Source organism: Pseudorasbora parva, chromosome 1 (genome assembly GCF_024679245.1).
Source record: "Pseudorasbora parva isolate DD20220531a chromosome 1, ASM2467924v1, whole genome shotgun sequence".
Lineage (NCBI taxonomy): Eukaryota > Metazoa > Chordata > Actinopteri > Cypriniformes > Gobionidae > Pseudorasbora > Pseudorasbora parva.
The window spans coordinates 489018-516414 of record NC_090172.1 but is presented as its reverse complement, the minus strand read 5'-3'; the positions used below and the strand labels follow the sequence as shown (position 1 = coordinate 516414).

General features: G+C 43.7%; 1 protein-coding gene across 2 annotated transcripts; it reads right to left on the bottom strand.

Moving 5' to 3' along the window:
• Positions 1-255: 255 nt before the first annotated feature.
• Positions 256-24995, bottom strand: penkb (proenkephalin b). Of its 2 annotated transcripts, XM_067447551.1 has the most exons (4): positions 24827-24995; positions 12322-12365; positions 12064-12195; positions 256-1040 (listed from the first exon to the last, which is right to left on the bottom strand). In XM_067447551.1, the coding sequence occupies exons 2-4, from the start codon at positions 12325-12327 to the stop codon at positions 513-515; spliced, it is 666 nt and encodes a 221-aa protein (XP_067303652.1). In that variant the 5' UTR covers positions 12328-12365; positions 24827-24995; the 3' UTR covers positions 256-512. The 2 variants fall into 2 exon arrangements, with proteins under 2 accessions (XP_067303652.1, XP_067303645.1); XM_067447544.1 differs by lacking the exon at positions 24827-24995 and having other exon boundaries at positions 12322-12382.
• Between the last annotated feature and the right edge of the window lie 2402 nt (positions 24996-27397).

Genomic DNA, 27397 nt, shown 5'->3' with positions numbered 1-27397 from the left:
AGAATTGTCCGTAAGGCCCATACAAGGAAATTCCGCCCCCATTAACGTCAAAGGGGACGCATGATCGCAAAAAACTTGCCGAAACTTATGACTAACCGGAAGTAGTATTTTTGACAAAGAAATACTCCCATCAAACGTCCACCTTAACTTTTGAAACTTTGTCTATGTTTAGTATGGGATTCCAAGTCTTTAACAGTGTAAAAAGATCAGTATGCATGAAACAGCATTTCACCCCCCCTTTAAAATATCGCATACATATCGTATCGTGAGTTCAGTATCGAGATACATATCGCATCGTGACACGAGTGTTTCGTTAAAGCCCGAGTCGCGATATGTACGTATTTTGTGGTTTCCCGAAACGTTGCCACAGGTACGGTTATGAGTTATTTAAATCTGCTACACGGCTCTTACATGTAAAGGTGAATTCAGAGTGAAGTCTTTTTCACATTAAATCACATTAGCACAATAAGGACCACATTATGAGCACATCGAGAGGAAGTGGATTGGGGCAGTTAAAACCCCATGAATCCACCATACCTCTTTTCTATCCCTGATGAATGTTCATCCTGATCTTGGGAGCGATTTAGGAAGCGTTTGCTCTTATCCCACCACTGCGGTTGACCTACGCGCCTCATAAAGCCTCCATAGCGCTTATATAGCAGCCTTGCCCCATTCCTCAGCTCATAAAGCCCCGCCCTCTTCATAAAGCCGCCATAGCGTTTGGCCACGCCCATAACTCCTCCCTCTTTTGCATTCGCCGCCTCCCTCTCGCTGTCAGCCTCGACCTGATTGGTCAGCACTTCAACATCGTGATTGGTCAGGATTGCGTTGCTTTGCTGGACATCCTCGGGCCCATATAGCTCGGCCATCTTCTTCATAAATCCTCCATAACGCTTCATAAAGCCACCGTATTTTTTGTCAACACGGTGGGCGTCCAAATGTTTGGCTTCTTGGTTAGCCTCAGCTTTCTCCATGAATGGTTTGCACAGACTCCAAAAGCTGCCGGCGTTCACACGCTCCTCACACTCCAGCACACACTCCTGTGGAAGACGTGAAGGTTTAGATGAGAACAGTCAGAGTAATTAACAGCTGTGTAAGATTATGAAACACTCGCTCAATCGCTCTCATCCTTCATCGCTCAAACTGGGCGGTTTATGCAAATGAGCGTGTGTGTTTTGGATGATAGCGGGGTGTGTAGGTGTAGAGGTTGTGCTAAGCTCGTGGGCAGCCATGGAAACACTAATACAAACTGACATTTGAACAATACAATACCGAACCGACACACAAACATCAATCGCTGAAGCGTTTGCTTCACTCAGAAACAGAGAGAGTGGGATCCAATTGCAAAAATTACACAAAACACTGAAGCCAGGAAACAGAGATGACCAAACCAAAGCCCTGTGTGAGGCCGGACACCTAAATGCTAGCCTAGAAATCTAGACACACCCTAGCGGAAGCAAATCTAATCTGCCGCGAGTGTCGTCTTACAGCTCTCAATACACGTATGGGCTGTAAAAGCCAAACTCTGGTCGGGCCAATCACATCGTGTATAGAGTCGGTGGGCGGGGCTTAACCTAATGACGGCCGAGTTGCGTTTGCGTGCTTCTAGTAAACACAGAAACTGGCGAACGGCGGTCTGTCGAATCAGCTTTGACCGCGACTCTGGAAGACTTGAGTTAAGCTTTTCTCTGAGAAAAGAACAAAGAACGGCACTGAAGTCATTCTGAAGAAGGGAAGATGTGTTCGAGTTTAGCCGACCGGATACGGCGAATGTTTAATCTGTCAGCTCCGCTTCACCTTCGTTGCTCTGGTTGAGGTAGCGCTATCCTATCGGCTCAGCAGACACTCCAGGATGAGCTGTCAGTTTAAATCTAGACTAAAAACACATCTCTTTACTATGCCATACACACAGAACATTTTTAACTCTAATTATTCAGATCAATTGACTGATTGTTAGGCTGCATTAACTAGGTCAGCCGGAACCGGGAACACTTCCCATAACACCTGATGTACTCGTTACATCATAAAAAGAGTGGACATAAAAAATCTACGCTAATGTTAGTCTCTCTGTTTATCCCGAGGTTTATCCCGGATCTGGGCCGTGTCCGGATCGGATGGTGGACCTGCCTGGACATGACCAGCTCATCCTGGAGTGTCTGCTGAGCCGTGTCAAATGGTGTCTCCTCCGAATTTGCCTCACTGGCACGACATGCTCAAAACCCGTCTCCACCGCAATAATTCCGATCTTTCATGTATTCATACTCTTGTGTAATCGACGCCCCATCCTAAATAAATCTGTCTCTTCCGTGATACCCTGAAAATTTTGAATATTCCGATCTAATATGATTTCCGACCTGTAAGGTTGCCAGAGTAATAATCTTACACGGTGTGTTAGTAGGCCAGAGGAGAACTGGCACCCCGACTGAGTCTGGTTTCTCCCAAGGTTTATTTTTCTCCATCATGCCCTGATGGAGTTTTGGTTCCTTGCCACTGTCGCCTTTGGCTTGGCTTGCTCAGTTGGGGACACTAAAAATATGATTAAAGTTATTCAACTTATTATACAAATAAAATGTATGAATTAGGTCTTATTTAATTCTATAAACTATAATACTGATCTGCCCACATTGTCTCTCTCTGATAAATTAAAATAAGCTGATAACATCACTGTTTACTCCAGAACGACTGTACAGCCAAATCTAATTCTGCTGCAGTATTGTCCTGTTTAACACTGAAGCTGCTCTGACACAATCGGCGCTGGAGAAGAGCGATAGAAATAAAGATGACTGATTGATACTTCCTGGTTCTAGTAAGAACTCGAGCTGCTGCGTTTTGGACCAGCTGGAGTTTGTTTATTAAGCGGGCAGGGCAACCACCCAGTAGAGCATTACAATAATCTATCTGTCTGTCCATCCATCTATCTATCTATCTATCTATCTATCTATCTATCTATCTATCTATCTATCTATCTATCTATCTATCTATCTATCTATCTATCTATCTATCTATCTATCTATCTATCTATCTATCTATCTATCTATCTATCTATCTATCTATCATGGACCAGCTGGAGTTTGTTTATTAAGCGAGCAGGGCAACCACCCAGTAGAGCATTACAATAATCTAGCCTTGAGCTCATGAACGCATCGACTAACTGTTCAGCATTTTGCATTGAAAGCATGTGCCGTAATTTAGATATATTTTTAAGATGATAGAATGCGGTTTTACAGATGCTAGAAACGTGGCTTTCAAATGAAAGATTGGTATCAAAGAGCACACCCAGGTTCCTCACTGACGACGAGGGCTTGACAGAGCAGTCATCAAGTGTTAGACAGTATTCTCGGTTACTACTTGTGGAGCTTAATTAATTAATTCAGTTTTATCTGAATTAATTTGCAGGAAATGACTGGTCATCCAGTGTTTTATATCAGCTCTGCGTTCCGTTAATCTTGTGAATTGGTAGGTTTCGTCAGGGCGTGAGGAAATATAGAGCTGAGTATCGTCAGCATAACAATGAAAACTAACGCCATGCTTCCTAATGATATCTCCCAGTGGAGCAGATACAGGGCAGCGGTCCTAACACTGAGCCTTGCGGTACTCCAGACTGAACTTGTGATCGGTGTGACATCTCTTCATTTACTGCTAACGGTCAGATAATTTTCAAGACTATTCAGAAGAATATTGTGATCGATAGTATCGAATGCAGCGCTAAGATCGAGTAACACTAATAGAGAGACTCAACCACGATCAGATGATAAGAGTAAATCATTTGTAACTCTAATGAGAGCAGTCTCAGTGCTATGATATGGTCTAAATCCTGACTGGAAATCCTCACATATACCATTTCTTTCTAAATAGGAACATAATTGTGAAGACACAGCCTTTTCTAGTATTTTTGATAGAAAAGTGCATCTAAATATGCGAGTATACTTCATTTTCCAGTCTCGCGCACAGAGTATACTCCTTTGGCCGTGAGTATGGACAGATGTGTTTGCTGTGTGCATCTATCCATCATTAAAGTGCAAGTGTTTATCCAGGATAATCTAGTAGCAGAGAGTTTCATTTCTACTGTTGCTGTGAATACAAATGATAGCATCTTTTAAAATGAGTAAGATTCTGCTATAAATCGATTACATGATCAATTATTGTGATGCATTAGAGGTGATGAATCGCTGAACACAACACGTGACTCTGGAGCTCAACACCAGCCCTGATCTCACGGGTATCTGTGGCGATAGCCAACATGATAAGGCTCAAAAATATCACATTTCTCTTTAATGCCAAAAATCATTATTATATTAAGAACATGCTTCATGAAGATATTTAATGTTCTACCGTAAATATGTCATGAATGTATAGTAGTAGTAACATGCATTGCTAACAACTTTAAATGAGATTTACTCAATAATGTCCTAACACAGATCAATGGAAATATTATGTATTCAGATTTGAGATGGACAAAAACTTGTTGCTATCTCTGCCCCCTCTTGTGGTTGTGTGGAAAAAAATGCGTATGTGTGACGTAGTAGCCCAGGATGTGTATGAAGAGTGTAAACAAAGTATAGGGGGAGAATCGGTTCTGAGTTGTACGGAGAAAATTATGTGGTGACGCAGTCAATGCTCCAGTGAATGCTAGCAAGCAGAGTGCAGTTATGCCCGTGAATGTGTACCGTTTCCACTGTGAGGAATAAAGCCCGAGTTCATTGCTGAAACCTACGTCTCGCTGTTTTGTGCTTCGGCTCAGTTAGCCCGGACCACTAGATGCAAGTTACCTGCCGCGAGCCAAGTTATTATATTGAAACCAGCTCGCACCCAACTACGGTTCGGTGCGCGGAAGCTGAGAAGGTAACACTGGGGGCTTCGTCCGGGATCTAACAAAACAAAAAACGCTTCGTCGGACACGGAATGACGGCGCGCGGGGTTACAGTTAATCCCGTCGCGATGGAAATTTCAAACGTAAGCACTAACCCATTTCTCGTGGATATCAGAGACACTAATATGGACCCAGTTAAACACGGGTACGGCCGATATGCCGACAGCACCAACCCTTTCGCGGCTGGCATGGAGCGAACATTAGCCGCGGACGGAGCGACTGTTTACGGCCGGCTGCCGTCATTCGACCTAGCTTCGCCCCTCACGCCACCGCCGTCACGGTTGACTAACCCATTCCTAATGCCCGGGGAACTACAAAATAAAGCAGACGGTGAGTCCATGTACTTCCATCAGCAAACTTGTAACTGTTCAAAACATATGGCAGCCAGCTCAGTTGCAGTTTTACCGGACGGTTTGGGAAATAGCCCCGCTCCAACGTTTGCCCCACATGCTGCTAACCAACTAGCTAACCCGTTCACTTACATGAACTGTACACAAAACCCTTTTTCCCCGGCCCACGTATCACACTCCCAGTTCACTTCGACACCTTTCCAATCCTGCATGCCCAGGTCTGTGGAACGTTGTGGAGTAATAAACTATGATGATAACCATGCCCCACACCATGCCCGATACCAATACGGTCAGTCAGCTAAAGAAAGGGCCCAATCGGCACAATGGCCATCACGCACAGCGCCAGCTGTTGACATAATGGACACTAGTGATGATGGGCATTATGGATATAAAGAGAGAATTCCAATATTAATGCCAGGCCATTTTGATGGAACCGGTTCCTGGAAAGATTTTATTCATCGGTTTGAAAGCTGTGCAAGGGCAAACCATTGGTCAGAAACGACAATAGCGGTTCAACTGAGATTCAGCTTGACTGGCGCGGCTGGAGCTATCATCCATAAAAACCCCAGATCTGACCGCTGGAGCTACCGGCGGATTGTGGCTGAAATAGAGACCGCCTACGGGCCGCGCTCCGACCATGCGGCGGCCATTGGCATTGAACTGAGACAAAGGGTTAGGGGGCAAAACGAAAAATTGCACGAATTAAGGGATGACATCTACGAGAAAGTGTCCATAGTGTATGCTGACCGTACGGAGTTGGAACAGGACGCCATCAGTGTGGAGGTTTTCACCAACGCCCTGGCCGACGCCGATGTGGTGCAAAAACTACTGGAAGAGCAGCCGCGCACCCTATCCAGAGCATATGATATCGCCCACAGCTACGAAGCCACCAAGAGGGCCGCTAGAACAGTCACACAATTCATGCAGCCTGGCCAACGCGGACTTGTAAATCAGAGGGCCAGGGCCGCCACGGTACGTGAAAATAACAGCAGGGCAGCTGGTGTGGAGCCGGTGGGGGTAGGTGTTTGGTCTATCAATTCGCCAGAAAGGGCTCCAAAGTTTAATCAGCAGTGGCGCCAGAAGAGAGACAAAAATGTCAAAATGCCTGTGGCGGATGTTCAATGCCACAACTGCTCCGGTCTAGGGCACATCCAGAGAAACTGCCCTTCCCTCCGTCGACCCCGACAGCAGTTCCGGGCCGTCAATCAGAACACAGCACCTGACCCAGGTATAGTGGTCACCTGCACTGCGAGTCAGGAAGATGACATGTGTGTTAAAATATCGATAAATGGACTGGAAATGTGTGCTCTGCTTGACTCTGGTGCTAGGAGGAATGTGTTGCCCCTCCATCTCTTTAACTCCATTCCCACAGAATCCAGAACCACAGTAGAGCCATCTGTCGCACAGGTCCTACAGGGCATCGGCCCCACTGGTCTGGCAGTGCTGGGGGAAGTCAACCTACCAGTACAAGTTGGGAGCAGAGCGACCAATGTGAACTTTATTATGGCTGACACAGCCGAGAACACCGAGGTTATTCTGGGGCACCCCTTCCTACACCAGACCAGTGCCCAGCTGGACTATGGTCGCCGGGAGATAACCCTCTTCGGAGAAAAGGTACCTCGTTTTAACCCAAGCCATCAGCCCCGGGCACACATTGTCAGAGTGGCCCGGACGACAGTGTTGGAGTCGGGGCGTGAGTATGTAGTGCCCGGCACAGCCCAACTTCGCCACGCTGCTGAGGGAGACTTGATGCTGAGCCCAACCAAAGGTTTCATCGAAAAGCACCATGTGCTAGTGGCTCACGTCATCGTGCAGGCGCAGGGGTCCACCAACGTTCCCATTAGAGTTTTCAACCCTTGTGCCTTACCTGTCACTTTGAAGAGAGGTGCTGTGGCGGGGATTCTACAGCCAGCCACCGTGTTGGGGAAGGGGGAGACCCAGCCACCCCTGACTCCATCAGCACTTGAGCCTATTAACTCGGTCTGTGTTTCTTTACCCAGCCACCTGCAGGTCCTGTATAACGAAAGCTGTGCTAGCCTGGCCAGGGGTGACCAGGAGAGGTTGGCCCACTTGCTACGATCATACAGTGATGTCTTCTCCACGGGGCCCACTGACCTTGGCCGTACTGGCCTCGTACAGCACGACATCCTCACCACCCCTGGTCCGCCTGTGAAACAGCAACCACGCAGGATGGCCAGAGACAAACAAACGGCAGCAGACCAGCAGGTGCAGCAGAGCCTGGATACTGGAGTGGCCCAGCCCAGCAATAGTGGCTGGGCCGCACCAATCATTATGGTAAGAAAGAAGGACCAGTCGTTGCGGCTATGTGTCGACTACAGGCCTTTAAATGAAAGAACCATAAAGGATGCTTATCCACTGCCCCGCATCCAGGACACCTTGGACACACTGTCCACTGCAAGGTACTTCAGCACGCTGGATTTAACATCAGGGTACTGGCAGGTGGAGATGACACCGAGAGCTCGAAAAGCTGCTGCTTTCTGTACCCGAAAGGGCCTTTTCGAATGGAACGTGATGCCTTTCGGACTGTGCAATGCGCCGGCCACGTTCCAGAGGCTCATGGACCGTGTCCTGGCCGGGCTGCAGTGGGAGACCTGTTTGGTCTACCTCGACGACATCATTGTCCTGGGGCGGGACGGAACTGAAATGTTGGAGCGGCTTGGTCAAGTGTTCGACAGACTACGCGCAGCCAACCTGAAGCTTAAACCTTGTAAGTGTGTCCTGTTCCGAGAACAAGTGGCTTACTTGGGGCACATCGTCTCCGCCAAAGGTATTGCCACCGACCCCCGAAAGATTCAAAAGGTGGCTGGGTGGCCCGCACCCCAAAATCTATCTGAAGTGCGTCAGTTTGTTGGCCTGGCTTCATATTACCGACGTTTCGTCAAAGATTTCGCCTCCGTTGCCAAACCCCTCCATGAACTCACCAAAAAGTATGCACGCTTTAACTGGACGGACAAGTGCCAGGAGGCGTTTGAGCAACTGAAAAGCCGGCTGACGTCGGCACCTGTGCTGGGCTATCCCCTCGACAGTGGCAAGTTGTTTCTCGACACAGACGCCAGTGACTGGGGAGTCGGAGCAGTCCTCTCCCAAGTGCAAGAAGGTGAGGAAAGAGTACTCGCTTATGGGAGTAGGAGATTGTCGGCCACTGAGCAAAACTATTGCACCACCAGACGAGAACTGCTGGCAGCTGTCGAGTTCACCTCTCATTTCCGGCAATACCTGCTGGGGAGACCGTTCATCATACGAACTGACCACAGCAGCCTGCGCTGGTTGACTCGGATGAGGGAGCCCGAGGGCCAGCTCGCTCGCTGGCTGGAAAAATTGGCAGAGTACGACTTCCAGGTGGTCCATCGTCCAGGGAGGCACCACCAAAATGCGGACGCGCTCTCCAGAAGACCCTGTGGGACGTCGTGCCCATGCACCGTGCCAGAGCCTAGCCTCGATAACCAGCTTCAGCACAAGGGGGTTCAGTGCAACATGGCAGAGGATGCTGGGGAAACTCCTGCAGAGCAACCTCCAGTGGGGGTAGTGGTGTCCGAAGGTAGCTGTGGAGGCAGCCCCGCAGTTGAGTTTAAGTATCTTCCAGTGGGGGTAGTGGACACTTTCAGTGACAATCAAGCGGGCTCTTCGTTCCGTCCAGGTGTCTACAGGGTGAGTGGGCCAGCACAAACCAATTTGTTTAGTGGTTGGACCCAAGAGCAGTTAATCAGTGCCCAAGAAACTGACCCAGACATAGCACCAGTGAGGAAGTGGATGGATGAGAGGAGGGGTAGGCCACCCTGGGTTGACATTGCACATTACAGCCCTGCCACCAAAGCCTACTGGTCACAGTGGAAAAGGCTCTATCAAAAAGACGGAGTTTTGCTAAGGAAATTTTACTGCACGGATGGAAGGGTGTTCTATCCACAGATCCTGCTGCCTCTGAAATACCGCACTTCAGTGACAGAACAATTGCATGATGGTCCAGTCGGCGGCCACTTTGGAGGAGAAAGGACCCTTGCACGTCTTAAGGCCCGGTACTATTGGTACAATATGAGAGATGATGTCACTCTGTGGTGCCGCACCTGCACTAGCTGTGCTGCAAAAGCCCGCCCCAAGAAAACACCTCAAGCCGCCATGGGCACAGTGCGAGTTGGTGCCCCCTTCGAACGGATAGCAGTTGATATAATGGGACCATTAAATGAAACCGAGAGGCGCAACCGCTATATAATAGTGGTACAGGACTACTTCAGCAAATGGGTGGAAGCCTATCCTGTTCCCAATGAACAAGCAACGACCGTGGCTGAAAAGATAGTTTCCGAGTGGGTGTGTAGGTACGGAGCTCCACAGTGCTTACACAGTGACCAAGGTACCAATTTCGAGTCAGCTGTGTTCCAAGAAATGTGTGCGCTGCTGGGGATCGACAAGACGCGGACTACGCCGTTTCGTCCACAGTCCGACGGTCAAGTAGAGCGCTTCAACGCCACTCTGCAGAAAATCATAGCCACTACTGCAGAGCGATGCCATTGGGACTGGGACATTATGACCCCATACGCGGTCATGGCTTACCGCGCAACCAAACACAGTTCCACGGGCCTGACGCCTAATATGATGCTGTTCGGACGGGAAATTACAGAGCCAGTGGATCTTGTTGCTGGGTTGCCGCCGGACCCAGATAACACTGCTACTCCCCCATCCTATGTTGTACAGCTCAGAGAACGGCTTGAGCTATCTCACCAGTTGGCCCGGGAGGCGCTGGGGAAATCTGTAGAGCGTGCCAAACGACAGTACGACAAAAATGTTTGCAGAGTCCAACACAAAGTCGGTGATGCAGTATGGTTCCTGGTCAAGGGCACAAGGAGAGTGAAGAACAAAGTGCGGAAGTTCCTGCCTTCCTACGAGGGTCCATACTTCGTGGTGGGTATACTGGACGATTTGGTCTACCGGATTAAAAGGGGCCCGCGAACGAAGATGAAAGTCGTTCACCACGACAAACTCAAAGCCTACCATTCCAGGACAACACTAGACAATGACTGGGTGTTTCAAGAGGTTGAAACGTGGGCACCAGTGGAGGCGCCACCCCCAATGTCGGACCCCAGCTCGTCAGAAATTGATATCGGCCCCCTTGACCTGTGGGGCACATCACCAGGGACAGAGGACCCTGTGGTGGGGTCTCTTCCAGGCCTTTTCTCTTTACCACCATCATCGCCAGCCTCACCAAGCAGCAGCCAGTTCCCTAGCCACCTTCCCATTCCACTGGATGAGGCCAGGGGACAATGTGCTTGTCCCCTTTCGAACTCCACTCCTCGACGTCGACCCGGGAGGGTCCGCAGGGCTCCTGATAGGTTTGGTGAATGGATTGATCACTGAGCATATCTGCCTGAGGTTGGGTGTAGGCGGATCGCTGCCCTCCTCAGTGTCAAAAACAAAAAGAGTTCCAGTATTGTCAAAAACAAAAGAGTTCCAGTATTGTCAAAAACAAAAAGAGTTCCAGTATTGTCAAAAACAAAAGAGTTCCAGTATTGTATCATTACAAAAGTAATTTGACTATGTTGAGGTTAAAATGTGAAGTTGGTATGGGCTTAATGTGATTGTTTACTATCAACAGTCGGAAATTTGGATACTAATGGGCCCCTTAGTTTTGTTATGGCATCCTGGGTATGTTTAATGCTAAGCACTTTATTAAGGATTTTTGTGAAGCACATTATGAAAAAAAAATCTAATTTGTTTACCTGAACATTTCCCCCCCCCCCTTCTAGCTTTTGCACTTAAAATCCTGCATCCTGGGTTAACTTTACGCTAACTTTGAGTTGGTTTGGTTAAAGTAATAGTCACATTTTTTTCTTAGGGAATGTATAAGTGTCATGTTTAGGACCTTTACTTCATGTACGAACAAAGGAATATGCAATATGCCTTAATGGACGTCTCATGGACATTGCCTCTTCACCTTAACTTTCCACTCCAGGAGGGCCCTTCAAGGACTGTGGGACGTATGGGTTATGGTTGGGGATGTTGTATAATGACTATCCAATTAATATTTTCCTGTGTACTGTGTAATAATGCTGGAGATATGTTAAGGGTTTAATCATTCTCCAGAGTGGGGGTAGTGTTGCTATCTCTGCCCCCTCTTGTGGTTGTGTGGAAAAAAATGCGTATGTGTGACGTAGTAGCCCAGGATGTGTATGAAGAGTGTAAACAAAGTATAGGGGGAGAATCGGTTCTGAGTTGTACGGAGAAAATTATGTGGTGACGCAGTCAATGCTCCAGTGAATGCTAGCAAGCAGAGTGCAGTTATGCCCGTGAATGTGTACCGTTTCCACTGTGAGGAATAAAGCCCGAGTTCATTGCTGAAACCTACGTCTCGCTGTTTTGTGCTTCGGCTCAGTTAGCCCGGACCACTAGATGCAAGTTACCTGCCGCGAGCCAAGTTATTATATTGAAACCAGCTCGCACCCAACTACGGTTCGGTGCGCGGAAGCTGAGAAGGTAACAAACTGTACCCTTATGACAGACAGGGCCACATTTACATCTGAGAAGTTCGTCACGATCTCGGCTTTTTTTTTTTGTATGTCACGCTTCTCGTGAAAAAAAAACTGACCGCCGATACAATTTACGATGATATTAATCATACATCAGTCAATTTGAATAGCTAATAATAGAAAGTTTAAAAAAATCATAAGAATTAATGCCATCGTTGATTTGTCACATGCAACATTAAACAGAGAAGTTTGCGGCACTTTGGTTTTGTATTTCCACACTTTTAAATACCGCAGTCTCTCTCTCTCTCTCTCTCTCTCTCTCTCTCTCTCTCTCTCTCTGTGTGTGTGTGTGTGTGTGCAGACTTACTATCGAGTTTATGTCTTTGAGTTGCGCGCAGAACGCGCAGTCCGCGCCGCAGTCCGCTCGCGCGCTCGGCGTCAGGCACGCGCTCAGCGTCAGCAGGAGCATCCAGCTGGATCCCTTGGGAAGGGTCGGGGTCTTCGGGAAAACACAGAGCGCGCTCTTTTCACTCTCTTTATATATGTGCATGCAAGTAAGTGCCGTGAAAACAAACAACAATTCAGAATGTCAACCAAATAATGTTAGTTTAGCAGTTCCACTGACCTTCATCACTGCACCAGTTACTCCACGCGTAAGGTCTCTTAATACTAAAGACACAAGTGCGTTACTCAGAGAGAGAGAGAGAGAGAGAGAGAGAGAGAGAGAGAGAGAGAGAGAGAGAGAGAGGGGGGGGGGGGGGGAGGTGATGGGATGGCTTATACACTCCAAAAAAATGCTCTTCTTACTCAGTAATGTTGTCTTGTTTCCAGTCTAAATATCTAAATATTCTTAAATCAAGATGCATTTACTAGTTCAGTAAAACGCTTTTTTGCTTGTTTCTGGGGAGAAAAAAAAAGATCTGCCAATGGGGTGAGAAAAATAATCTTATTTCTGTTTCGGACGGAAACAAGATTTTAATCAGAAATAAGATTATTTTTAGTAAATGCATCTTGACTTAAGAATTGTTAGATATTTAGGCTGGAAACAAGACAAAATGACTGAGTGAGAAGAGCATTTTTTGAAGTGTAGATGATAGTTCCAACATTATTATGCAATAAAAATAATAATTAGGCTGTGGGATTTGCACACCATAAGTGTAAAACGAGCTTTATATAATCAACACAAAGCACGTTGCACCCCTCTTATAATTATTCATTAAAAGTAAAGTTACATATTGCTGATCATCTTTTAATTAAATGGTTAGTTCATCCAAAAAATGTAAATGTCTGTCATTAACTCCTCCCCCTAATGTCGCTCCACACCCGTCAGACCTCCGCTCATCTTCACACACAGTTTAAGATATTTTATATTTAGTCCGAAAGCTTTCTGTCCCTCCATTGAAAATGTATGTACGGTCCTTGTCCAGAAAGACTCGAACTCAGGTCTTCTTGTGCACAGGACAGATATGGCATATGACACAGCGCTGCTCATAAGGTTATTGATCCTACATGACAGCTTCAGTATCAGTTCTTTTGTCTTATGGTCGTTATATTTCTCACAGATTTATGCTCGTTCTGAATAAGATGTAAAGACTACATGTATATGAAGGCATTAGTGAGTGATTGTGTGTGAATTAACTCCACCTGCAGCGTCTCTCTACTAATAGTGAAGCTGTGAGTTTAGTTATCAAGAAATATATGCTAGACCGTTTCAGTTTCTACGCTATTTTTTGATAAATCACAGAACAGTGTTGACAATACATTTCTGCTCTACTGAAGGGTTTTGTGTGAGACGGGCGATCTCCGCGTGATGTGCGATCGGCTATGTGTGTGTGTGTGTGTGTGTGTTGCAATATGCAGCACGCAGTTAAACGCAATGATTAACTTACGTGTACAGTAAGCGTGCATTCTCCCGATCAGTTTTGAGCATCCAGATGATAATCTAACATGTCTTGTGGAGAGCTCTCGGGAGTATGCATTTATTTGTCATTTTTAACTGTTCAAAACAGAGCCGGCGTGTCAGGAATTGTTTATCCTGTTGCGCCCTCTATAGGCCAGCGACTAGTCGACGTCAAGCTTAAAGCGTCATGACAGAGCATTAAGGTCGACTAGTCGATTAGTCGGTGCAACCCCTAGTCTAGTCTCAAGTCAAGTCTCAAGTCAAGTCAAGTCTCAAGTCAAGTCAAGTCTCAAGTCAAGTCTCAAGTCAAGTCTAGTCTAGTCTAGTCTAGTCTAGTCTAGTCTAGTCTATTCTAGTCTAGTCTAGTCTAGTCTAGTCTAGTCTAGTCTAGTCTCAAGTCAAGTTAAGTCTAGTCTAGTCTAGTCTAGTCTAGTCTAGTCTAGTCTAGTCTAGTCTCAAGTCAAGTCAAGTCAAGTCAAGTCAAGTCAAGTCAAGTCAAGTCAAGTCAAGTCAAGTCAAGTCAAGTCAAGTCAAGTCAAGTCAAGTCTAGTCTCAAGTCAAGTTAAGTCTAGTCTAGTCTAGTCTAGTCTAGTCTAGTCTAGTCTCAAGTCAAGTTAAGTCTAGTCTAGTCTAGTCTAGTCTAGTCTCAAGTCAAGTCAAGTCAAGTCTAGTCAAGTCAAGTCTAGTCTAGTCTAGTCTAGTCTCAAGTCAAGTCAAGTCAAGTCAAGTCAAGTCTAGTCTCAAGTCAAGTCAAGTCAAGTCAAGTCAAGTCAAGTCAAGTCAAGTCAAGTCAAGTCAAGTGTCAAGTCAAGTCAAGTCTAGTCAAGTGTCAAGTCAAGTCAAGTCAAGTCAAGTCAAGTCAAGTCAAGTGTCAAGTCAAGTCAAGTCTAGTCAAGTGTCAAGTCAAGTCAAGTCAAGTGTCAAGTCAAGTCAAGTCAAGTCAAGTCAAGTCTAGTCAAGTGTCAAGTCAAGTCAAGTCTAGTCAAGTGTCAAGTCAAGTCAAGTCAAGTCAAGTCAAGTCTAGTCAAGTGTCAAGTCAAGTGTCAAGTCTCAAGTGTCAAGTCAAGTCAAGTCAAGTCAAGTCAAGTCAAGTATAGTCTAGTCTAGTCTCAAGTCAAGTCTCAAGTCTCAAGTCTCGAGTCAAGTCTCAAGTGTCAAGTCTCAAGTCAAGTCTCGTGTCAAGTCAGGTCAAGTCTCAAGTCTCAAGTGTCAAGTGTCAAGTCTCAAGTCAAGTCTCAAGTCAAGTCTCAAGTGTCAAGTCTCAAGTCAAGTCTCAAGTGTCAAGTCAGGTCAAGTCTCAAGTCTCAAGTGTCAAGTGTCAAGTCTCAAGTCAAGTCTCAAGTCAAGTCTCAAGTGTCAAGTCAAGTCTCAAGTCAAGTCAAGTCAAGTATAGTCTAGTCTAGTCTAGTCTCAAGTCAAATCAAGTATAGTCTAGTCTAGTCTCAAGTCAAGTCTCAAGTCAAGTCTCAAGTCTCAAGTGTCAAGTCAGGTCAAGTCTCAAGTCAAGTCTCAAGTCTCAAGTGTCAAGTCAGGTCAAGTCTCAAGTCAAGTCTCAAGTGTCAAGTCTCAAATCTATCTATCTATCTATCTATCTATCTATCTATCTATCTATCTATCTATCTATCTATCTATCTATCTATCTATCTATCTATCTATCTATCTATCTATCTATCTATCTATCTATCTATCTATCTATCTATCTATCTATCTATCTATCTATCTATCTATCTATCTATCTATCATGGACCAGCTGGAGTTTGTTTATTAAGCGAGCAGGGCAACCACCCAGTAGAGCATTACGATAATCTAGCCTTGAGCTCATGAACGCATCGACTAACTGTTCAGCATTTTGCATTGAGTGCATGTGCCATAATTTAGATATATTTTTAAGATGATAGAATGCGGTTTTACAGATGCTAGAAACGTGGCTTTCAAATGAAAGATTGGTATCAAAGAGCACACCCAGGTTCCTCACTGACGACGAGGGTGTGTGTGTGTGTGATGGATAGGTTTAGGGGCTGTGTGTGTGTGTGTATGTGTGTGTGTGTGTGTGTGTGTGTGTGTGTGTGTGTGTGTGTGTGTGTGTGTGTGTGTGTGTGTGTGTGTGTGTGTGTGTGTACATGCAAAATAAATTAACCTAAAAGTGTACGACCTTCTTTTAAACCTATATTTTATTAGTGCTGATTAATCCTGACACTTCACATCGTCATTTTGTCTTCAAGTGCATCCTGACAAACACAAACACACACACACACACACACACACACACACACACACACACACACACACACACACACACACACACACACACACACACACACACACACACACACACACACACACACACACACACACACACACACAGCAACTAATCAACAGTGTACTGGTTGGACATTTCTCAGATGTGTCAATAATGCAGAACTAAGGGATCGTTAGGACGTGATTGCAGGTGTTCAGAGTAGACAGAAAGCACACACCTGTGGCCTAAAGTCAAACTAATGCCACTCTCATGATTCAAACCAAAAGATTTGGAGTTAATCATTTGTAAAATATCCAAAAACTAAATCTCAGTATGATGGAGCTACAATCTGCCAGAACAGACACATTAATTCACCACACAGTTAAAAAATGACGGACTTATATCTCTCAGTCCAAATGAAAGCTGTTTATAGAGGAACACCGGTCCCTATGCCTGCATGTGTTTAGCTTATATTACAGTTATACCGTATATAGCCCTTTAACATCTCATTCACAGCCGCCCCGAACAAGGGCTTTCAAGCGCTTTACAATACACAACGTCTTTCTTTTGTGAGTCTAGCAATCCAAAAGTAGCAATTAAGACGCCAGTTTGATGAAAAGCCATTTAGAGAAGAGACATGATGAGTGCATTAACGGCTGAAAAGATTTCCAGAATGGGACCAAATCATCCGTTTTTTATTTTCTTTCACTCATTTTGACTGCTAGTTCCCCATTGTTCTGTTTTTCTAGTGTTCAAATCTGTACATGCCTCTATGTTTCTAAACGACGTCACGTTATCTTATATTAAAGGCTTGATATGCTCAAGCCAGCCGCGGAAGAAACCTTGTGTGTGGCTATTACTATAATTACAGTGATTTGTTTGAATGGCCATAAACTTTATTAATGTCCTTTCGTTGAGTTGGCAAGCGAATCGCCATAATGTAATTTCTTATGCTTCCCATTTAAATCCCGTTTACCTCCCTATGAGGCTCAGGACAGAGAGGAAAATATGGGTTTTGAGCACAATATCATAACTGGAGAAAAATAGACAGCATATCTGAGTCGGCTGTGTGTGACGGCCCCTGCTTTAAAGAAGGAAGCCATGCAGCACACACAAACATACATCCACTATCCAGCCATGGGTATATGAGGCAACCCCTTACAGGCACATCAGCATGGGTTATACATGCTCAACATGCTCCAGTTTGATTTCAGATCATTTAGTTTCAGCGGCATTAGGAAGCTCTTAGAGGCGGATCCGTCAGAAGTGATTGTGCCCGACACGAACCAATTGGTGGAGGGGGGATTATGGGGTGGGGTTAGCCCCTTAGTTCCAGTGAAAGGAACTCTTAATGCTTCACCAAGACATTTTGGATAATTTCATGCTCTCAGCTTTGTGGGATCAGTTTGTGGACGGCCCCTTCCTGTCCCAGCATGACTGCGCTCCAGTGCACAAAGCGTCGCTCCATAAAGACATGGATGAGTGAAGACCAGCTAATGAGAGCTGTAAGAGTAAACCTCACTCCCATGATCTCAAGCACTACTGAGGCTAGACACTGCGGTCTTTAGCGTGCTTGTTAACATGCTGGATAATGCTGTTTAAATCCTGCTCTGAGTGAGCAAACTAGGCCATCCCCAAACCCAGACTCGTCCATGTGATTGTCAGACTGAAGCGTGATTGGTCGCTCAGAGAACGTCTCACTCCTCTAGAGTCCATAAAGACAGCATAACAAGAGATGATCATTTAAGCGATAATTTTTTTGCAGCAAAGAGACAGAACCAAACATATATTGTGCACAAACTTTAATAATTAAAGCACGGACAATATTAAACAGACATACTAGTGGCGGCTGGTGAAAAATGCAAAATCAATGTTAAAAGTGGTCTCTTCATTTTTTCCAGAGTCAGAAATGTTTAGAAATGTCTATTTATTAAACCAATATCCTTCATTGCATCAACTCAAGTGTTTAATTTCAATAAACTCAAAATGTTAAGGCAGCCAGGTTACTTACTTTTTAAAGTTAAACCAAAAATATTTTTTTTACAGTGTTGCCTATACCACTAAAAGAACTCAAACCAGTCAATATCAATAGTCTAATAAAAAAGACTATATTAATTTAACTGGCATAGAAATCAAAAGTTTCACCGCTAATGATAATGAACAAGTTACATGTTTATTATGCTCCGTGTCAGAAAAAGTGCAAACGCATGATGATAAATTATATGTTTCAGGTCTGTGTCCACGAGCTCGTTTTAACCCTCAAAGGACCTTAAGGACAAAAGTGTCCTCTAAAGACCAGTTAAGGGCTGTTAAATGAAGGACTTTTGAGGGAAGCAAGAGATTGCCTTGGCGTAACCACAGCCAGTTACATCAAGCTTCCGATCGAACCCGCCTCGGGAAAGCTTCTCCTGTAGGTTTACTTCTTTTCTCGCTCCTGTTCCATTCTGGCTCGTCTGGTCCGAGTTCTTTTAGAAGGAGTTTTTCTGCTAATGTTCTTCTTTCATAGCAATTTTATCTTAATTTTGGGGCTAGTTCAACTCCCACGACTCCATTAGTTCTACTCGACGTCGCCCGCGCCGCTAGGCTGAATGCGCTGCTCTAATCTCAGAACTATGGGCGATATATTTTTAGTGCCCCAAAACCATAAAATTCGACGATGATGATTGGTGAAATATAAACTGTTTTTGCGTAGCAACCGGGGAATCATTGGCTTAAATTACAGCATAACTAAATAAGTTACACTAAATAATCTGCCCATGGGGTGAGAAAAATAATCTTAATTCAAACAGAAAACAAGATTATTTTTCTCACCCCATGGGCAGATTATTTATCTTATTTTAAGCAAAAACTCTCTTCATTTTGAGTTATTTTTCCCAAAACAAGACAATTTCTTTTGCTTGTCTAGTAAATACTTCTTAATGTGAGAATTTGTAGATATTTTGACTAGAAACAAGACAAAAATACTGAGTAAGAAGAGCATTTTTTTGCAGTGCACCACATCCCTCTTGGACCAATGTTTGAAGACTTCAGCTTCCAGAATCTGGCAGTAAGTTTTGGGATTTCTTTTCTAGTCCATCCTCGGTCTCCCTGTAGTCAGTTTTGCAGAGATGGACTAAGATAAACTCCCAGCACTTACTGATAAACACGACTGATGTGGTTTGGAAATGGTCAAATGTGCCTGGAAAAAAATATGATCAGAAAATCAACGTGCCTAATAATTCTGCACGCACCGTATACTGTATCCTAAACGCACACAAAAAGACTACTGTAAAAAATGATGGGTTGTTTTAACCCGATGTTGGGTCAAATATGGACTAACCCAGCAATTGGGTTGTTTTAACCCCGCGATTGGGTTGATTTAACCCTGCAGTTGGGTTAAATATTTGTTTAAGACAACCCAATCGATGGGTTAGTCCATATTTGACCCAACATTGCGACGGGGCGGCAGTGGCTCAGTGGTTCATGTAGGTTGTCTACAAACTGAAAGGTTGGTGGTTCAATCCCCGGTTCCACCTGACCAAGTGTCGAGGTGTCCATGAGCAAGACACCTAACCCCAGCTGCTCCCGACGAGCTGGATGAGCCTTACATGGCTGACACCGCCGTCGGTGTGTGAATGGGTGAATGTGAGGCAAAAAATGTAAAGCGCTTTGGATAAAAGCACTATATAAATGCAGTCCATTTACCATTGGGCTGTTTTTTACCCAGAGACTCCAGTACGGGGATTTTTTCTCTCGTTCACGCGCTCTCTCATGAGTGATCTTCAAAAGAAGTGATAAACCGAAAACCGCACAATCTGAGAGATTATTCAACCACAATCCGACCACGCAGAAGTGTGCTGGGTTACAAAGACACTCAAATCCAGCCCCACGCTCCATTATGGTTGCAGTCCGCCCTGTTTCAGCAGAGTTATATTATCGTTCTTCAAGAGCCGGTGTTGTGATGGATTTCGACTCTCTCTTCGTTGAAGCCGCCACTTGATTGCCTGATTCTAACCACACACCTAAACATAGGAATGAGTCGAGCTCTCAACCTGTGTGTTTTTTGGCTTTTCCACATTATCTGTGTGCAATGAAGTCAATAAAGAATCATGGTGCTGCGATGGAAGAATACAGTCATTCCTCCGCTCTCTGCCCTATCATTCAGCCTTATTGATTTACTCTGAAGCATTTAGGAGCGTTTCAGATCGGGTCTCAAAATCAATCAAACACACACACTCTTCGGTTCGCCTCGGTGACGTTATTCCATCTCGGCAAAAACATCCACAGAAACCGGCAGAAATATCACAGCCAGCAGGCTTTTAGAGTCATTCTTTTCATGTGCCAAAGAACACCGCAAAAAAAAGCTCTTCTTACTTAATCTTTTTGTCTTGTTTCTAGTCTAAATATCTAAAAAAAAATACATTAAGAAACATTTACTAGACAAGCAGAAGTAATTGTCTTGTTTTGGGGAAAATAACTCAAAATGAAGAGAGTTTTTGCTTAAAATAAGATAAATAATCTGCCAATGGCGTGAGAAAAATAATCTTAATTCAAACAGAAAACAAGATTATTTTTCTCACCCCATTGGCAGATTATTTATCTTATTTTAAGCAAAAACTCTCTTCATTTGGAGTTATTTTCCCCAAAACAAGACAATTACTTCTGCTTGTTTTAAGAATTCTTAGATGTTTGGATTAGAAACAAGACAAAAATACTAAGTAAGAAGAGCATTTTTTTGCAGTGAACGACCCCATTTGCTACGAACTGAACAGTGTTAGTGAATGCTGTCTCAGAAGCACAGACTTTAGTGTCTCTGGCAGACGTTTATTCGCTCTGCATGTACTGAACACACTGAAACATGCTTTAGTCCCAGTGTTACGCCCTGAGCTGTACAGCACTTCTGAAGGTGTTTTAGGAGGAATATCCTCTGAAACACCAGCTGCTCCTGTGAAAGATTGACTGAGAAAAGCATAATCCTCGCCCGTAGAGTTCTCTCAGTCCAGTTTGTATGTCCAAAAGCTGCAAAAATAAGCTTTTCTCTTGCATTTTCGGCTCTCTTGACAATTCTTATAAGAATGTTTCCCATTCCTCATCTGCCATCTTGCATTCATTTTGGTTTCGCTTTTTCCGTCATGTTATCTTGGCTTCGTTGAAAGAGTTCCGACAGATTCCCGATATCCGGTCTTTAATTAATTACTCTTTTAACTCTTGTGTTTCCTCTTATGTTGTAAAAGTGTGTGTCCGATTGGCATTGCCGATTAACCTGAGCCAGATGACATTGCACTGCTGTCTGGATGCATCTGACATCCTCTCCAGTAACCAGGATTTGACGTGATATCCCTCAGGCTTTGCACCCAAGACTTCGGCCACTTGATCCACGTTGGATAATCCACCGAACTGGAGAAGTCATTTTCCCGGTTACTTCTGTGCACACGGTTCTTTATAACCTATTCTTAAGGTTCGCTTCACACACCATGGATGATGGTATAATGTCCATGCAGTGCACAGCCATGTCTGGTGCTTTATTATCATCCCTTCCCATCCTCTTCCCGCTCTCCCACATCAGTCCCTATCCTTATCAAGCCTTAAAGCGGCTTCAAAATCATGCCAGAGGGATTCCTGCACCTGAAGGACATAATAAAGTCTCCCTACACTCTCAATGGACTTTAATATTTTAATATTTAATATGTTTCTATGTACATAATCAGCATTTGGCACTGCTGGACTTTATAGTTTTTTTCTACACTAAATTGCCAGAAGTATTGGGCCGTCCCTCCAAATCACTGAATGTTGGATCCCTTCATGGCCACAGGTGTATAACTCCAGCTCTAGGCCTGCAGACGCTTCTACACACATTAGTGAAAGAATGGGTCGCTCTCAGGAGCTCAGTGAACTCAAGCGTGGGGCCGTGATAGGCTGACACCTGTGCAATAAGGCCATTCCTGACATTTCCTCACTACTAAATATTCCACGCTCAACTGTTAGTGGGATTATAACAAAGTGGAAGCCATTGGGAACAACAGCAACTCAGCCACAAAGTGTTAAATCCCAGAGAGGGGTCAGCGCATGCTGAGGGTCACAGTGCGCAGAAGTCTCCAACTTTCTGCAGAGTCAACAGCTCCAGACCTCCAGACTTCTGTGGCCTTCAGATGAGCTCAAGAACAGCGGAGAGAGCTTCATGGAATGGGTTTCCATGGCCGAGCAGCTCATCCAAGCCTTACATCCCCAAGAGCAATGCAGAGCGTGGGATGCAGTGGAGTAAAGCAGCCGCCACTGGACTCTAGAGCAGTGAGACGTGTTCTCTGAGCGACCAATCACGCTTCAGTCTGACAATCCCATGGACGAGTCTGGGTTTGGCCATCACCAGGAGAACAGGACTCGCCTGACTGCAGTGTGCCAAGTGTAAAGTTTGGTGGAGGGGGGATTATGGGGTGGGGTTGTTTTTCAGGGGTTGGCCCCTTAGTTCCAGTGAAAGGAACTCTTAATGCTTCACCAAGACATTTTGGTCAATTTCATGCTCCTGACTTTGTGGGATCAGTTTGTGGACGGCCCCTTCCTGTCCCAGCATGACTGCGCTCCAGTGCACAAAGCGGCGCTCCATAAAGACATGGATGAGGAGTTTGGTGTGGAGGAACTTTAGAGTTGAAGGTGTTAGAGCTGCAAAGGGTGGGCCGACTCCATATTAAACCGTACAGATTAAAAATGGGATGGCATTAAAGTTCATGTGTTTGTAGAGGCAGGCGTCACAACACTTTTGGCTATATAGCGTATATACATGAATTTAGTTTGTCCTAATTTTTAAATGCTACATGATATATTATTTCACTTGTTTGCACACTTGAATTAAGAATTATAGTAACTTACATTTATATTTTAGTATGTTCAAGTTTGATGTTTTTATAGTGTTTTGGTATTAAAATCAAAAATTTGCAGATCAATACTAGTACTGGATCAAATGATCCATCAGTTTCTTTAACTTTTACAAACCTGATTCCAGAAAAGTTGGGACTCTGTACAAATTGTGAATAAAAACAGAATGCAATGATGTGGAAGTTTCACATTTTAATATTTTATTCAGAATACAACATAGATGACATATCAAATGTTTAAACTGAGAAAATGTATCATTTTAAGGGGAAAATAAGTTGATTTTAAATTTCTCAAAAAAAGTTGTGCCGTGGCCATGTTCCCCCCTGTGTGTCATCCCCTCTTCTGTTTATATCAGTCTGCAAACGTCTGGGACTGAGGAGACGAGCTGCTCAAGTTTAGGAATAGGAATGTTGTCCCATTCTTGTCTAACACAGGCTTCTAGCTGCTCAACTGTCTTAGGTCTTCTTTATCGCATCTTCCTCTTTATGATGCGCCAAATGTTTTCTAATGGAGAAAGATCTGGACTGCAGGCTGGCCATTTCAGTGCCGGATCCTTCTTCTACACAGCCATGATGCTGTAATTGATGCAGTGTGTGCTCTTCCCTGAAAGAGACGACTCCAGCTGTTCCTTATTTGTACATTTAACTTCTCCGGCCTCTTATTGCTGTCCCAACTTTTTTGAATGTGTAGCTCTCATGAAACCCAAAATGAGCCGATATCATTTGAGGCATGATTTTTCAAAATGTCTCACTTTCAACATTTGATATGGTATCTATATTCTATTGTGAATAAAATATAAGTTATTGCATTCCTTTTTTTATTTAGAATTTGTGCAGTGTCCCAACTTTTTTGGAATTGGGTTTTGTACTAGTTAAGTTCATTAAAAAGCAAAATAGAAAATGACTGTTATATTTTTACTAAAATAAAATTGTATTTATTTGTATATTACGTCTGATAAACAGAACAGCATATATGGAGTATCTACTGGAAATGCTGATGGACATTTATGTGTGTGAGAATTACTGCATGTTTTTAATGATCCGTAGATGTAAGAGAAACTCATATTATCTGTTGATCATTAAGCACAAATAAATGCACACACATGAATAATGCAGAAGCACTTCATGTGACACACAAACAATGAAGAAACGAGAGAGAATGAGTCCGAGTTTGAGCGGATGGAGAGCAGACATAAATCCAGATGAAACCAGTTTGATCTTCCACAATGGCTGATCTGGATCCGCTGATATATGAGTGTGAATCTGGACCTGTTGTCGTTATCCTGTCACCTGCCAGTCGAACTCTGCCTGAGGTTTGAATTACAGCCACTGTTATTAATGTTTGATCACTGTGAGTTATACATATGACATAAATCCAGCACACTGTCAGTGTGGTGACCAGGCTGTGCTCGTGGACGCTGTAGGGGGTTTGGGTGGATGATAGATTATTTATGAAGGCAAAATATAACAATATTAACATATGTCTATTTTTGTACTTTCAGAAATTCATTTTAGAGCCACTTGTTTTTAATAACAAACAGATCCACACGTTATTCTCTGAGGTCTGTTTATATATCAACATCCCCTGGGCAAAACTAAACATCACACACACACACACGCACACACACACACACACACACACACACACACACACACACACACACACACACACACACACACACACCTGCACGTCATCTGATCTCAGGCCATTGATGCCTCAGTGAGACTCTATTGTTGAGTGAGAAAGAGTTTACACCTTATTTAATCACAGAACAACAGAGAGGACAGGAGAGAGAGAGAGAGAGAGAGAGAGAGAGAGAGAGAGAGAGAGAGAGAGAGAGAGAGAGAGAGAGAGAGAGAGAGAGAGGTGTACAGTATAGCCAGAACATGTAGAGCTCGTCTAAGAGCCATTGGTGACAGTGATGCTAACCCATAATTAAACAGCCCAGTATGGGCACTGCATTGTGGGAATGATAAGTGGACAAACATGTCAGAGCACTGGAGGAAATTTGACTCCACTAGAAATGGCCGACTTCTGAATACTGTAGATATCATAATGAACACACACACACATCTGCAGCGTAACAGCCCGTTAGTTCGGGCCATGATGAGAAGGACAAATGATGGATGCCATTTTACTTACCTCCTACATGACAAAGTTGCCAGAGTCCCGAAAAAACAAAGACACTTCCTTGCACAGCACAGCGAGAGTATATCCATTTCTCACACGAACACGTTAGACTTGAACTACATTACCCGGGTTATGAGACGACCCGCGCATCACTAGCTCAGGGCTATCAGGGCTGTCATGTCAGCAAATGCACGCGCGATGGCATCCCCTGATGGAGGAGGACAGAGCTTACGACAGTAGCTGAGGACATTATTATTCCCAACTGTAGGGGGACCCCGAGAGCAAAAGTTGCCCAGAGCTGCTTTAAGACAACTTTTGTGCATTTAATTGTCCAGTTAACTAAAACATAATCATTCGCCTTAATTTTTGTGGGTTGGATATTTTACAGTGTGGGATTGCAGAGAATTATGTGAGATTTATATGAGGTTTGCTCTGGAGAGAAGAGGAATGAAGAGTACGGTGCGTTCACACACTGTAAACATTTTTTGTTGGTTTAACTTAAAAAAGTAAGTAGCCTGGTTGCCTTAAAACTTTGAGTTTATTGAAATTAAAAATTTGAGTTGATACATTGAAGGAAATTAGTTTAATAAATAGAAACTCAAAATATTATTGTATCTGAACCACATAAAACATGTGATAAATCATGAAAATAGCACAATTCGGCTGCGTCATCACAAATAAAACACACAATTACCCAATATGCTCACACACTCTGTTAATAATATTTTAATAAAGGTTGTCGAATCTCAAAAATGTTCATTGTATTAACTCAAATTTTTAATTTCAATGAACTCAACATTTTAAGGCAACCAGGAAACTTTTTTTCTAAATATTTTTTTACAGTGCAGTTGTAGTTCAGTTAGTTTGCTCCGGACCAACCATATAGTCCTGGGGTCTGTTCTTCGTACCTCGCGTAACACACCTGAGATGATTAGACTGATCCCAGATCTGCTGGATTATAATCTGGATTAAGTTATCTGAGATTACTGCGCATTTCCTGAAGAGGGCGGATCATCGATACTCCAAACCACGATCAGCAGCGATTGGCTGTCGTCAAGACAACGTGATGACATCATAAAACTAAAAAAGTTATATTTTTAGTTATATGATGGCAAAGCTTGACAAATTAAAGACAACAAAACAAAGACGACTTCTGGACCTTTATAAGGAACGGACCAAACCAACATAAGAGTTACACTGTAAAAATAAATAAATCTGGAATTAAAATGAATGAATTCACAGAAATTAAATTTGGCCAACTGATGAATATAGATGTGATCACCAGAACATTTTCAATTGGAGACATGATTATTCATTTATTTTACAGTGTGGAAAAGATGCTTTATTATGTGTTGTGTTTCAGTTTTGAGCTTTATTATTCAGTTATCACTGCACACGTTTATATTCCCTAACTCAATCTAATCTTTTAAAGGGAGGTTTGTTTACAGGATGCTGCTGGAGAGGAGAGAAGGATGGAGAGATGCATGTTCTGGGAATTAATGTTATTAAATGGTTTTGTCAGCATATGTGTGTTATAAAAAGGGACTCATCCCAACAGTTGCTTGGCAACCCTGAGTCCCGCTGATGCTGAGGGTACGGAGGTGTTTTATGTGTGTAGGGGGTTGAAGTATACACACACACACACACACACACACACACACACACACACACACACACACACACACACACACACACACACACACACACACTCCTTAAAGATAAGCATTTGTCCACGCGGGGGAGCATCTCATGTTAAACCGCTGGTGTGTGTGCAGTGAGGTTAATGAAGCGCAGCGGTCTCCTGAACATCTGCTAAAGGCCTTCAGGTCCTCCTGTTGGGATAATCACACACTGCCCTGAGGATCTCTGTCCCCTAATGAAGCCGAGCGGGAGACTACAGCGCCGTCTGTTCCGCAGATCAGCATTGATCCGCCGGCTCGGTTTATGAGTAATAAATGGAAGAAGTCAATATTCAATTAAAAATGAGTATTTGGAGACCTGCAATAAAACCTCAAAGGGAGGAAGGCGAGACAGTCACACTTCTGCAAATACACGGCTTTTACAAGGAGATCATCTACAGATTATTTATATTAGATTATCTATAGATTATACATATATATTTTTGGCAGTATATCTACTGTACTGACAAAAATATTAAAAAAGTAAGTTACCTGGTTAAAATTTTGAGTTAATTGGAATACTTTTTTTAGTTAATACAATGAACATTTTGGAGAATTGACATCAACCTTTATTCAGACAGTATTAACATTAACATGTAAGCGTAATTGTGTTTTATTTGTTGTAATGCTGTGAAACTGCTATTTTCATCACTTATTACAACTTTTTTTATTTATGTGGTTCAAATACATACGATTGTTTGAGTTTCTATTTATTAAACTAATTTCCTTCATTGTATTAACTCAATATTTTAAGGCAAACAGGTTTCTTACTTTTTTAAGTTAAGCCAACACTATTTCTAGAGTGTAGTGCACCAGGCTTCAGTTCGTCATAACCAGGGCCTGAAACTAACCTTTCGCCAGTGGCCGGAAGAAAATGAAGCAACATTTTAAACACCAGTGAAAA